This window comes from Camelus dromedarius, chromosome 8 (assembly GCF_036321535.1).
Source record: "Camelus dromedarius isolate mCamDro1 chromosome 8, mCamDro1.pat, whole genome shotgun sequence".
Taxonomy (NCBI): domain Eukaryota; kingdom Metazoa; phylum Chordata; class Mammalia; order Artiodactyla; family Camelidae; genus Camelus; species Camelus dromedarius.
The window spans coordinates 76254634-76269298 of NC_087443.1; the positions used below are offsets into that span (position 1 = coordinate 76254634).

Below are 14665 nucleotides of genomic sequence, written 5' to 3' on the forward strand. Positions count from 1 at the left end.
CCTTTTGTCTTCAAACACAAGGTATGTGTTTGAAGGTTCTTAAGAAGGACTGAAGGAAAACTCAGATGTCTGTGTACAAAAGAGCTCCATGTGTGGCAACATCCCTCCTTCCTTGAGACAAATTAATTTGTCCAAGGTCAGGGGAAGAAGTTCCAGAACAGTCTCAGAACCGCAGGTGAGCATTTTTCACCGCTCTCAGTCTCCCGCCTTTGGAGTAAGTATTTATTTACTTGTCCACTTACTCGGATTGGATAATGTCTCATTCAGAACCTATCAGGAGCCCAGCACTGTAGGTAAAGACTGAGAACCAAGCCCAGCCAGGCCTGCTGGCTCGCTCCCGCCAGGGCCCAGAGTCAACAGACACAGCCCATTAGTTAGTCAAACCCACTGTCTCCTTCCTTCTTCTGTAGACAAAAGAATCCTTTTCTCCTGTGGGGACTCTATCCCAGATGGTTCCGACAGAATTGGCTTGGCCAGCACTCCTAGGTGTGGGCGTGTAACCCAAGTCCAGCCAATTAACCAAAATCGCTGGCTCAGAGATGACCCCAGGATCCCAGGATGCAAGCTGGGCTGATAAGATGACTTTCCTCCCAGAGCTACAGAGGGGGGGCCTCTCTCCTGCGGGAGTCACTCCCATGGAGGATGAGTTTGGGGTGTGAATGGCCAATCTCCCTGCCTGCAAGGTAAGGGAGCCCTGACTGCACCAGAAGGCCCCGAGATGGCAGACCTATTCCTGCCTGAAGCCAGAGTCAGATCTGCCCCCCAGAATTTTCATTTCTGTGAGCCACAATATCCCTCCCCCCACGCTCCCACCAGCCCACCCTTTAAGCTAATGTGAGTAGAACTTCTGACATTTGAAACAGCAGAAGTCCTGACTGACTCAGTCTGCAAGGCCTTTATCCTCCCATATGGAGCTCTGGATGCTTCCTTTCGTGTAGTTGGCTTCATACGTCAGATGTCCTGAAAACCAGCTAACTCCTTCTGGGCACCTTCGTACGGGAACGGACAAACTTCAGACGAGGCACACAGAGCCTAACACCATCCTCCCAACATTACTTCTCTTATTCAGCCACTCACAGTCCTGCTCTGCCCCAGTGGGGCTGTTCATGGAGCCTATTTCAGGCTGAATTATGTCCACCCCCCACCCTGCCAAATGGTTATGTTGGAATCCTAAGCCCCAGCACCTTAGAACGTGACCTTATTTGGAGAGATTTTTACAGAGGTAATCAAGTTTCAGTAAGATCATTAGGGTGGACCCCATTCCAATAGGACTGTCTATGAGCAGGGGAAGTGTGAACATAGAGAAGCACTCAGGGTAACACCACGTGACGATGGAGGCAGAGGTCGGGGTGATGAAGCTACAAGCCAAGGAAGATCAAGTTAGACAGCAAACCCCTGGAGGCCAGGGGAGAGGCAAGGAACAGAGTCTCCCTCACAGCCTCAGAAGGAACCAGCCCTGCTACACCTTGATCTCCGACTTCTCCAGAACTGTCAGACAATAACTTCCTGAAATTCTAAAGCCCTCCAGTTTTGGTACTTTGTCACCGCAGTTCCTAGAAAAACTACACACCCCAAACATCCCTGCCTGCTCACTGCTATGGACACGCCCCTCGCATCCCAAATCAGGCACCAGCTCCCCACCCAGGATGGTAATGATCCTGGACCAAAGCCCATCCCTGGACATCCGAGGGCATACCAAGATTCTTGGACCCTTCTGCTTTGCTGTTTGCTGCTTTGGGGGTCGGGCTCTTGCTGGGCAGGAGCGAGTGCTCAGCTGGGAGAGACAGGCTCTCTTTGCTGGAAAGGGGGCTCACTGCCACCTGGAATCACTGGGCTCATGATGTGCTTTTACCCAGAACAGGCAAACCCACAGAGACACTGCGGACCAGAGGCTACCAGCCGATGGTGGAGGGGGATCTGGAAGTGATTACTCAGGGGGTCCGGGATGCTTTTGGGTCCATGACAAAGTTCTGAAACTAGAGAGAGCTACTGACTGCACAACCTTGTAAAGACACTAAATCGCACTGAACTTTATACTTGAAAATGCTTAATTGTATGTTATGTGAGTTTCACTTCATTAAAAACAAAAACAAAAACAAAAACAAAAACAAAAACAAAAACAAAAACAAATTGCTGGCCTTGAAGTGTTCTCTTACATCAGAACTGCAGCCACCGCAGATCTTTCTTTACCTGCCACGAGGCCAGACCCTCACCCAAGGAAATGCCCGCCACTGTGGCCTGGTGACCTCCCTAAGCGTGGACACCCCTGAGCACAGCTGACCTGGCACCATATGCAAACCCCTTCTGCAAAGAGCTCGCTCCCCAGTGAAAAGAAGTCACACTTGTCCAGCCCCCTCTGACTGTTCTTATGACACGGTCACCCTAAGAGGGGCACCAGGGAGAAGTGGACTCCCTGGCAGAGCCCATTTTGACCCTAGATCATCACTGTCAGTAAAAGCATCAAACCCACAGCTCCGCGTGGCTCCAGAGAGGGAGCAGTACATCATTCGTGCTTATCTGCTTTCTGCCTTGTCTCACGTAACCCCGCCACGTGGCATCTCCACTGTGCTGCTTGCAGACGTCCATGAAACTCTCTGATTTCTTGGCTGATGCTGCTTCTCCAGACAGTCCCAGGGCCAATTTGCAGCCGGACTGACAGGAGGAACTGTCAGGAAAGACAGTTTTCAAGAATGTTGCTGTTTTGACAGTTTCCTAAGATAATCAGCATCCGGCAGTTGGACCAAGAGGGATTCACTGGGGAAAAGATGCCGACAGGTCCCCCCGCTGCACTGTGAGAGACCTGGGGGCAGCAGCTGCGGCATCTTACCTCGGAATCCTTGGGTCCTGCCTCAGAACAGCGTCCCCTACATGTGTGATATATGAATGAAGAAGTGAGGAATTAACAGGCAGATGGATGGATGGGTGGACGGATGGATATTCCAATCAAGTTATTTAGGCAGGGAGTTACAAAAAAAAGCTAACACTTTCTAGGGCGCAGGGGACCTCTGAGAAGAGGCCACTTTATGCTGCAATGCTGTTACCCTACCTCCATAGCAGACCAGGGGATGGAGGGTAGGGTGGAGGGGGTGATAAAGGAAAACCGCGTCCTCAGGACTGAGGATCGTCACAGAGTGTTCTGCCATCTTCGGGTTTGTTAGTGTGCGGGCCTCCTGGGGCCTCCATAACGAAGTGACATAAACCAGGGGGGCTTGAACCAGAAGTGCACTCCCTCACAGTTCGGAAGGACAGACGTCTGAAATCAAGGTGCCAGCAGGGCCGTGCTCCATCAAGGCTCTAGCGGAAGATCCTTCCTGTGCCTTCTTAGCTTCCGGTGGTCACCGGCCACCCTTGGCTCGTAGCCACATCCTCTAATGTCCGGCTGTGTCATCACAAGGCCTTCTTCCTGTGTGTCTCTGTGTCTCTGTTGTCTCTTTTTAAGGACACCAGTCACTGGATTTAAGGCCCACCCTAACCCAGCATGACCTCATCTTAGCTAACCACACCTGCAAAGCCCCTCTTTCTAAATAAAGCCGCGCTCTGAGGTTCCAGGTGGACAGGAATTCGGGGGGGGACACTATTCAACCCAGTGCAGTCAGCCATGGCACGCCTTGCATTGAAGTCCACTGGGAGAGGGCCACCCCCCTTTCTGAACTAAGCTACGTCTGCACGGTGAGAGGTGGGTTTCTTGCTGTGTAGTCGAACCCAGGGCGGGGGGAAATCTGTGGTTCCCAGTGGGACCTGCCCTCTCATCCTCCATCTCAGCATCCTGAGACTTGAGAGAGAGGCGTTCTGGTTTCTGGAAAAGCAGCAGTTTAGCCTCATCAGCAAGTCCCAAGAGCGGCCAGTGGCCTGAACACACGATACAGAGAGGACGAGGCAGCACCAGGATGAGAAGAAATGACACATCCTCTCTCATCCACCCACCATCCGAGGGGTGTGGAGTCAGCCACAGCACCAAATGGTCAAACCAAGGGCAGTAAAAGAAGGAAGGAGGGAGGGTGGGGAAACAACACGTGTTCTGCACTTACCATGTGCTGGCAGCCCACAGACTGATCACAGTCAGCCTTCACAATGTCTACGAATCAGGGGTAGGAGAGCAGCTGAAAATGTACAGCTAAGAACGAGGGCAGCCCAGGCACGTGCTCGGGGCGAAGCGGAGTCCTCGTGGAGCTCGTGGTTTCAGAAAACAAGGCTCCATCCAGCCAGGGTGGGAGAAGGGGGAAGATGGGAGTTCACGGTCTCTGTCTCAGAAAGAAACAGATGTTTCAATCCTACTCACCTCACCCTCTAACCTGGATGCCCAAGAGACAGGAAGTCAGAGGAAGACACAGCCAGACAGGAGATGGGACGCAGAGGGAGAGCAACACGGCAGCAGCTGATCTCAGGGAGAAGGGGGCAAGCTTTGGGTCCCCTTTGCTGGGATGAGTAGGAGCCTTCGAGACAGAAACGCTGACCGTCAGGTCCGTGGGGCTCTCGGTGTTACAGGTAATAAAGCCCCTTTTCTATCCCCCAACCTTTAGCAATAACCCCTCAGACAGATCAGTATCGTGGAGAATGCTGTTCCCAAATCGAGGGCAACTGGCAGGAGTGGCCTCAGGTGACCAGGAGCAGCCCTGGGAGAAGGCAGCTGAAGCAGGAGGCGGGCAGCCGCCCCAGGCGCCCCCGGCACTACTGGGGTTGGGGAGGGAGTCTCAGGACCTCCTGTAGGTACATGAGGACCTCACTAACTTCACTGGGATGTTTTAGGAAAGGTGACATAGGAATTGAAAGACTTAATCTCAATTCTACAGGGAAGGTATTGTCCCCATTTCAGAGATGAGAAAAGCAAGGCATAGAGTATTTCCACAAGCTGCCTGAGACCACAGCTGCCAAGTGGAATTGGAACCCAGGTGTGACCTAAATCAAAGCTCATGGTCTTTCTGTCCACCAGGCTCCCCTGCACAGAATGTGAGTTCGTCTCCTTTTCCAGATCCGACAAGGCCTGGGCCACCGGGGACGACGGAGAGCTTGTGGCTGGTACACACGGTCCCAGCGAGCACTTTCATCCTTGCCAAAAAGCGGCTGCCAGCATCACCCTTAGCAAAAGGATGGGATAAACAAGGGGGACAGGGAGCAACTCTGGCTCAGCCGTCTGATTCCTGTCTTTCCACAGCCCAGGCCTGCAGCCAAGTTAATGCTCGATTCCACAGGACAAGAGGGTGTTCAAACGCAGTAAAGAAAAGTGGAAGGTAGCAGAGCAAACAGACTTAAAAAGTCCTCGCAGCTCTGCTGGCCCCGCAGAGCCCAAGCTCCCCCCGGTCTGTACGTACTGATGAGATGGGGTGGGACAGGCTGCGACATCATTACGGCTCAGCAGGATTGGTGGTGGTCTTAGAACGGAAACATTTTCTCAGTGACTTATGACTGGAGTGTGTATGTATTCGGAGGAAGGAGACAGCTTCTCAGCTGATCCTGGCCCACCCGAAGGAGTGACTTGGGGACACTGCCCTTTACCAGCTCGTCCACGCTTGAGGGACACAAGCTCCTTCCCACACACCGCAAGCTCTTCTCAGCCGAACTCAAGACCGGGCCCCTCAGCACTGTGCAGAGGGAGGGCAGCGGCTCCGACCTGGTGGCCAGGAAGATGAGGTGGGGGCAGTGATGGTTTACCCCAGGGAGGGCGGAGTCACGCACTCATAACAGAAGCTGCAGACAGCATCCGGGGCCCCAGCACTGCCACCCCCTGCACCGTGAGTCATTTCCCAGGACCCTGGGCACAGTCCTGTCACCCTGTGGGGAATCGTCTGCAGAACAGGGGGGCCCTTTTCAGCACCAGGCAGAGCACACTGCAGAGCTGTTTGCAACAGCGAAGTACCTGAAAACCACCGACACTATGATCTTCGAGTCAGCTGGTGTGGGTCTGAATTCTTCATTATTAAAAATTCATCTTAAGAAGCTCTCCCTAGCTTCTGATATGCAGAGATCCTTAGCCCAAAATGGACAGGACCATTCAAATGTGGGGAAAAGGATTTTCTTTTGCTTTTTAAAAAACAAACCACATTTAGTAAGATGTTTTTGAATTAAAAAAATTTTTAATCATGGTAAAATACACAAGACTTATAATTTACCATCTTAACCATTTTTTAGAGTCCAGTTGAGTGGTGTTAATTATATCCACACTGTTGTAGAAACAGATCTCTATAATTTTCTCATCTAACAAAACTGAAACTATAACCATTAAATAACGCTCCTGAGGTGGGTGGGGAGGGTAGCGCTCAGTGGTAGAGTGTGTGTTTAGCATGCACAAGGTCCTGGGTTCGATCCCCAATACCTCCATTAAAAATAAAATAAAATAAATAAATAAACCTAATTATCTCCCCTCCCTCCAAAAAACAGAACAAAAATTCTCCTCATTTTCTGTTAGTTTTGAGCTTTAAAAATCCTATTACTAGACCACGGTATAGAGTAATTCATTTTCCAATTCAAAAATTCCTGGAAACATTATTCACGAAGACTTAAAAGCAATCACCACCTTCCTCTGCCCCGACCTGAGAGTTCAGAGGATGACAGTAAGGGCCGAACAAAGAGAAGCAGAAGAAAAGCAAAGGTAAATGAATTTTTCATAAACAGGAGTTCCAGGAAGAAGAGACTCCAGGCGGTTCCACTTAGACCACAAGGTCACCTTGGGTTTGAGTGGCTAAGTTGGTTGGGTCACCTCTGCCTTTGGCCTCATTAACTTGCACAAAAGAATTGTGCACACAACAAGGCAGCTGAGCAAGATTCATTTGCCCACACGGATGTGGGGGCCTCTGTGCCGCCCCAGGCCCTCAGATGTGACCACCACCAGGTGGCGTGCACCAGGGCCAGCTCCCCTCTGGGCAAGACTGCTAAGTCATTTCTAGAAGAAAAATGGCCCTAAATATTCCAGGTTGGAAAATAGAACCATTCCAAGTCCATACTTGAAACCCAACCAGATTTCACACTGTAACTCTGTCTTTGTGTTTAAATTGCCCCCAGGACCGATCTTCAAACACACACACACCAAGAATAACTTCACAGGGAAATATTTATTTCATGAGACTCTCACAGGCTGCCCTTTGCCCTTTACCAACAATAGATGAATTCCTGCCCTCGGAGAGAAACCGTGACCCTGCTCTTTAAAGCAAGCAGACAGAGGCTGTGCTGAGCGACTTGGCACAAAGAGGGCCTCACAGACGCGGGGAGCTCAGAAAAGCCCAGCAGGCCTTGGGTGGCAGCAGGCGGACCTGTGACTGGTGGGCCGCTCCCAGGATGAACCAGCCACAAAAGGAGGTCCAAGTCCCCAATCAGGAGGCCTTCAACATTCTCTCTGGATGAGCCTTGAAAACACACACATCCTTTGCACCAGCAATCCCACCTATCATAATTTAATTTAAGCAATAATCTCATAGTTGAATAATCCCATAATTTGCACAATAATTTTGGACACACACCATGATGTAGGAAAAAAGGTGCTCGCTGTGGGGTCCTTTAGAGTCAAAACATTGGAAACAAATGAACTTTCAACTATAAGAGGCAGTTTGAAGATATGGGATCTTGTCCACAGACGAGAATAAAGGCAGCCAGAAGACAGATGGTCTCTAGTAGTGTTAATGACATGAAAAAAGTCTGCAATCTAGTTAAGTACACATATATAACAAAGAATCTGTCTGGCGTGAGGGTAAGGAGGTAAATAGATAGACCCATTTTTCTCACTCATAGAGGGTTTGTGTAGTAAAAATTCATACTTGAAAAGGCAAGATCAGGGATATTATTGGATTGAGAGAAAAGCAATAAATGACATTACGTATACTTTGAAAATGCAGTTGAGTGGAAGTTCATGGTGGGGGGTGGGGTTGCTATAGAAACAGCGTGATGGATACAGCGGCACCTGAGAGTATCAGAGCGGGTGGTACCCTCCCCCCAAAAGGGGAATCCCTGAGGGAGCAAGACCTGAATCTCATGCTGGACAAGAGTGGTGAGGCTTCACTGGATGAGAAGGTACAGGAGAGATGACCCAGAGCTGTGCTCCTTGTTCCCTGTGGCCTGACTGTGGGTGGACAGGAAGGTAGAAATTCCTACAGGCCCTAGTAAGGGGCCTTAGGAATGTTCTGGAGGCCTGCTTCCTGCCCTGGAGATGTCTGGCCAGGATGAAGAGGCTCCCTAAGGCTCCATATGGGCACAAACCCAGGAGTTCTGAATGGCCGACAGAGCCAGCCACAAGCCAGACCACATCAGCCTCTCTCGAGCAGACACCAGCAAGGATCCACGTGTGAATTCAAGCCCCCTTCTTCCTGCCCACCCTGGGGTCACACCCAGATACCGTCCTGTGAAAATAGGGCAAGGAGAATACAGCCTAAAGGGACAAGTACCCACCCAAAGTCACAAGCATCCAAATGAAGCTACTTAAACAGAAAGAGACTATGGACACAGTCAAGTTTAAAATGAACTTCTAACAAACACCTTTTCTGCCTAGTGGAGCGGAAGCACTCGAGGACGATTAAACATGTTATCGAAGTAACGTTAGGTCATTTTTTCACCTGCTTCTGAGTTGCAGCATCGAGTGAGTTTTCAACCTAGAAATACGCAGCATCTTCAAGTCCCAGTGGGCAAAACCACAGCGAGCATTACTGAACTCCGGCACCCCCAGTGTCTGTGGTGCTCTGAGTGGGATTATGGGAGATTGTTATTTATTCTCTTTTTGTTTACCTACGTTTTCTAAATATTCTGCGATCCATGCAGTATTTTTTCGCACGAGAACAAGATCGGGTGGCTGTTTGTCATTCCCCTTGGCGAGGCCCCGTTCTCCATCGGCTCTCCCGTCCTGCAGGACGTCGGAAGGGCAAACTCACCCGGCAGTGGGCAGCCGAGGATCTCCATCCTCATGCAGATGCTCCCGTTGTCGAACCAGGACTGCGGGTTTATGCGAATGTAGCGCGCCACCATGGGGACGGGCAGCTCGTTGAGGACAGGGATCTCCTTTTCACTGTTTCCTTCAAATATCTATTTACGCATGAGGGGGGAGAAGGAGAATCTTTTAGAGCTTGGTTATCAAGGGATGGAAGACTCAGTAACTCACTCATTCCACAATTCTCGCTGAGGACCCCTAATGTGAGCTGGGCATTGAGGGGGAAGAGAAATGGATCCAGTCCGGACCCTGACCCCAGGAAGCCCCCATCTAGTGGTGGGGGGCAGGGAGGAGGAGAAAGGGAATACTTCGAGACCACAGATGAAATCCATTAGTGCCGTGGCAGAGAGAGAGCCACAGAGCTTTGGGATTTCAGAAGAAGGAGAGGACCAGGTGAAGCTTCGGGGATGAGGCGCCATTTGAACTGGCTTTGAAGGAAAATGATTTAGATGGGTAGGGATGGGAGAGATTCTAGGAGAAAGGAAGCAAGGGCTGGAGAAGCCCGGAGATGGGATTCAGGGGGCAAAGAGCAACTGGCTCACTTTCACTGGAACACGAAGCAGTGTGTGGGGGGGGGAGAATGAGAAAGGAGGTTGCAATGGAGGCTGCAGTCAGACCGTGGGGGGCGCTGGATACCATGTGAGGACCTTATACTTCAGGACCCGAGGAAGAGGGTGAAAGGATCAGAACTGACCAACCAGGAAGGATCATGGAGCTGAAAGATCGGGGCCATTAAAGAAAGTCAGGGAACTATTACACTGAGTAGCTGTGCGGGCCCCAGTATACCCATGGGCCACTTACCTTCCAGGGCTGACCTGGGACTCATAGAAGGGACCACCTCCCAGCAGCTCTGAGTTTTACGTGAGCCCTAAACGTGGGCCACTTGGTTCTGAGCTTCAGGGCATGGAAAGGGGGCCATTCTCGATCCAACTGGATGGCTGGTTTGAGTTCACACAGAAGCAGCAAACATCCAGGTACAAACGCTGCCTCACCTGGCAAAGCCCTGCGCAGGCAGCCACCGGGAGCTGCTCAGAGGAGAGAGGACACTCACCATGTCTCCGGATCCGTTCTTAACAGTGACCCACGTATGACTGTCATTGCTCACCATGACCTTATAGGAGGTCACCCAGTCACTCCTAAGGGAAAACAAAACACCAGTGGGACCACACACTTAAAAATGTTTACCTCTTGGTGGGGGGCGGGGGCATAGCTCAGAGGTAGAGTGTGTGCTTAGCATGCACAAGGTCCTGGGTTCAATCCCCAGTACCTCCATTGAATACATAAACAAACAAACCTAATTACTCCCCAAAAGAAAAAAGTTTACCTCTTTCATACAGAGGTGTGGCAACATGCAGAGTAGACCCCAGAGGCGGATGGCACTGGGTCACACCTTGGCCCCATGCTCGCTCACCCTCCCTGTGGCCTTGGCCAGGTACCTGACCCATCTAGGCTATAGTTTATTCATCCAAACAACGGGAATCATAAAAGCTTAGAGGACTGATGTAAGTGCTAAATGGTTTAATACCCTTTATAAACACTTTGGACAATGCCTGGCCCCCAGTCAACACAAAGTATTGATTCCACATACAGATACACAAATAATTACTATCTGTTGACACTGAACACTTACATCACACATAGTACGAGAATTCCACGTGGAAAAGTAATCTCAGTAAAAGAGGCAAGTCGGTTTAGAAGTTTCATTTGGAAAACTGATTTGGGAATACGGCAAAGTTGATCCCACCAACACCCAAAATAGCAGCGTGAGTCTCTAAGAGACAGTCGGCTTCTCCTTGGCTGTCACAGCCACGCAGATAATTCCCCCGCCCCTGCCCCCAGCGGTAACAATAATCCAGTGACGGCTGGGCCTGAGGCCAGACCCCTGTCATCACCTCCTACTGCACAGAAATCACTGAGGGTAAAAAAGCCGTAATTCAACTTCCCAGAGTGGAGGTCAATTTGATAGACTTGGCAAACAAACGACTTTCCTGTGGAAAACACATTTTTCCCTTCTGCCTCAGTTTTTCATAACTTGAATTGTTAAGCAATATAGAAAAGTCTCCCCAGCATCTTCCTCTTAAATTTTTTAAATACTGGAACTAAGCGCCAGTGTACTAATCTTTTAGAACATGCAACCAGCTGTAGCTTTTGGGAGCCATGTTTTCCTCCTGCAAAATCTCCTCGGACTCAGGATCCAGACAGATCCCCGTAAGGTTCCCAGTTTCTAGTCCAAATCAACAGTGTCTCGTAAAGTTTGTTTAGAAAGAGTAGCTGGTTCTATTCATTCTGGTTCGTCTGACTAGTTGGACAAATCACTCTTAGGTGTTTTCATATGCGCTTGCAAACAAACCCTGGGCTGAACCTTCTCTCTTCTTCTCTCGCCTGCCCACCAGCTTTGGGTGAGGACCCGCCGGGGGCCAGGATCTAGCAAACAACAGTTCGCCTGGGAGGCCGAGGGGTCGAGCCCACGCCTGCAGGTTACGACGCAGGAAGCACGCCTTTTGAAAGGCGCCTCAGCAAAAGCTCATGTCCTTTGCACTGGAAAATTATCCTCACCCAAAATAGCAACCTGTTTCCCACATTCAAATCATTTCCAAATGACTGCAGTTCGTTCGCCATCTGTTTTCCCCTGGTAACGCCCCACAGTGATCCAAGCAGACAGTCTGCAGAGGTGAGGAGTGTCTCCTGCAGGGTTGGATGGGGTGAGTTTAGGAAGCCTCTCGGTCGGAAGCAGCACACAAACAATGAGAGGGGTGGGAAGAAAAGTTAAAATAAGTTCTCCAAAGAAAGGGGGAGAGAGAAAAAGGAAATGAAAACCAGGTGACAGTTTCTCAAACTTAAAAAAATAAACAACCCAAATAAGAAGAAATTCAACACTTACTTCTGAAGGGAAATGAACTGTTTACGTGGCTCAGCCCTCTCTCTTGAACTGCAGACCTACACTGCATCCTTCTGTCTGTTTGACCTCTCCACTGAATGTCTCAAATTTAACTCACCCAAACTGAATTATTTTTCACTCTGTGCCCCAACCTGGGGTCTAACGGAGCCCCTACCTCAGAAAAGTTACTGCCACCCACTCAGGGCAACAAAATCCCAGAGTCACCCTTGGCACCCCGCTTTCCCTCCCTCCCCTATGGTGAATCCATCACCAAGTTGTGTCAGTTTTCCCTCCCATGTCTTACTAGAATCTAACTCCCTTCATCTCCACTGCCACCATCCAGCCCGTTCTCTCTGGCCAGGATTATTGCAGTTGCCTCCAACTGGTCTTCTGGCCTTTAAACTGCCCCCCCCCAATCTATCCTGCAACCAGAGGCTTACTTTTCTAATGAAATATTGTCACCGCTGCCCCCCACCCCTAACTTAAGATATCATTTAGTATTAGACCAAATTCCTCATCACATTCTACAAGACCCCTGATTATCTCTTGTTTTCCAGGCTCTTTCAATTTGATACTGATTATGCTCTCTCTTACCTCAGGGCCTTTGCACATACTGCTCCATTTGTCTGGACTCCTCCTCCTCCCCTGTCTCCCATCTGTCTCTAAATTACTCACACCTCAGGCTATCTGATAAGCCTGTTCTAATCCTCCAATCTAGCCAATTTCTTTTCTTACATGTTCCTTTCCTTCACAGTATAATTCCATTTGTAATTTTTACACCTTTCTAGAATTATCTGGTAGTGTCTTTATCCTCCACTGGAGCATAAGCACCTCACAGATGGTTGAAGATGAGGCTGTGGTGCTTTGGAGGATGTGAAAGGAAGCTGATGTCCTGGAGGGCAGGGTGAGGGACAGGGCATCACTCTAATAGATGCAGAAAAGTTATTTGTGAAAATCCAGTAACCATTTGTGTTTAAAAGAAAAATGATCCTTTTAAACTAGGAATAAAGAGGAAACTTCTTAATCTGAAAAAAAATATCTACTAAAAACCCATGGTAGAGTGTAGCCAAGCCCTTGTAGTGAGAGACCCCAGGGCTCACACTGCAGAATCTGCTTGGAGCTCCTGCTGTGATTCCAGAGCTTGTCTGTACTGAGTCATTTTAAGAACTAAAAATTTTTTGTAATATGAAAACCACAGGAATTGCACTTCCTCCTGTTATAACATTAGAAAGTGGTTCAATAGAAGCTGAGAGAATTTATTCAATATTTTCTGAACACAGACATGATATGGAGCTGCAGCAACTATCTTGCAACCCAAAGACAAGAAGTGTGAAAAATGAATATATGTTAACATTTTCTTAGAACTTTGAGACAAGTATGATAAATGAATAGATAAGGATGTCTTCTCAGAACTTGGAGACAATGAGTATGAAAAATGAATGTCTACTGATGTTGACTCTGGAACAGTCATGCAGCTGAATGAATTCCAGCAGCTGCAAACATCCAGATTCTCTTGTTATGTGAAAAAGAATGAACTCATACTTGGTTAAAATAAAAACAAACAAACACATAAACAAAGGAAAGAAAACCCTACGGGAAACATGGTGAAATACTCAAACCTTTTCTTCCATCTCAGGAATGAGACAAAGATGTCTATTACTACCACTTCTTCCAGCTCTGAACTGGAGATCCTAGCCAGTATAGTAAATAAGATGAGAAAAAGAAATAAAATCCCTAACAATTAGATATAAAGAAATAGAACTATCATTGTTCTTTTTGCATAGTTTCTTGACATCGCTGATTTTCAGCCTTTCTATATTTCTAATATGTGCATTTATGGTTATAAAGTTCCGTCTGAGCACTGCTTTCACTACATGCCATAATTCTGATATGTCGCATCTTCATTATGATTCAGTTCAAAATAAGAATTCCAGCAGTGTTTTCTTCTTTGATCGTGGACTATTTAGGAGTATAATTTTATATTTCCAGGTACTAGGGACTTTCCAGTTATCTACTTACTACTGATTTCTGGTTTAATTCCATTGTGGACAGAGGACATACTCTGAATCATGTTAATCCTTTGACATTTGTTGAGACTTCCTCCATGGCTCAGCATATGATCAATTTTGGCTAATATTCTATGTGCACTTAAACTAGTCACAGTTCTACAACCGTTGTATGCAGTGTTCCACGTGTATAATTTTAAACAAATGTATTGTATTGTTCAGACCATCTGTATCCTTAATGGTTTTTTGTTTGCTTATTCAGCTACAGAAAGAGGTGTGTAAAAATAATACCAATCTGATTGTGAAATTATCTGTTTCTCCTTCTAGCTCTCTCAAGCTTTGCTGTATATATTATGAAGCTGTGTTGTTTGGTGCATACAGATTTAAAGCTGTGACAAGTTACTGGTAGATTGACTCTTTTATGATTATGAAATATCCTTTTTTATTTCTATCAGTATCTCTTACCTTAAAGTCATTTTTGTCTGATATTAAGATAGCTAACCTTGCTTGGTTTTCGTTAGGATTATGATATATTTCTTCTCATCCTTTTACTTTTAACTTTCTGACTCCTTAAATTTAAACCGTGTCTCTCGTAAACAACATATAGTTCATTTTTCTGGGTTTTTTCCTCAAGTACAATATGACATTATTCTTCTATTGGAGAATATAGTTCATTTAAATGTAATGTAATTAGTGTTATATTTGGATTTTTATCTACCATCTTACTATTTGTTTTCTATTTGATCCATTTAGTTCATTTTCCTTTTTTCTTCTTTCTGAATTTTTATTTTATAATCAAATATTCTTATTATTCTATCTTCTCTTTATTAACTTACTAATCATATCTTCCCACTACTAGTTTCATAATTACCCTAA

The 14665-nt window shown here is 47.6% G+C and overlaps 1 protein-coding gene across 1 annotated transcript in view; it reads right to left on the reverse strand.

The window, feature by feature from the left end:
- Nucleotides 1-14665, reverse strand: part of CPXM2 (carboxypeptidase X, M14 family member 2) — a 117845-nt gene that overhangs the window by 31633 nt on the left and 71547 nt on the right. The window contains exons 5-6 of the mRNA XM_031461941.2: nt 9957-10041; nt 8850-9000 (exon numbers count right to left, since the gene is read on the reverse strand). Coding sequence (XP_031317801.2) covers nt 8850-9000; nt 9957-10041 — 236 coding nt within the window. The remainder of the gene's footprint in view (nt 1-8849; nt 9001-9956; nt 10042-14665) is intronic.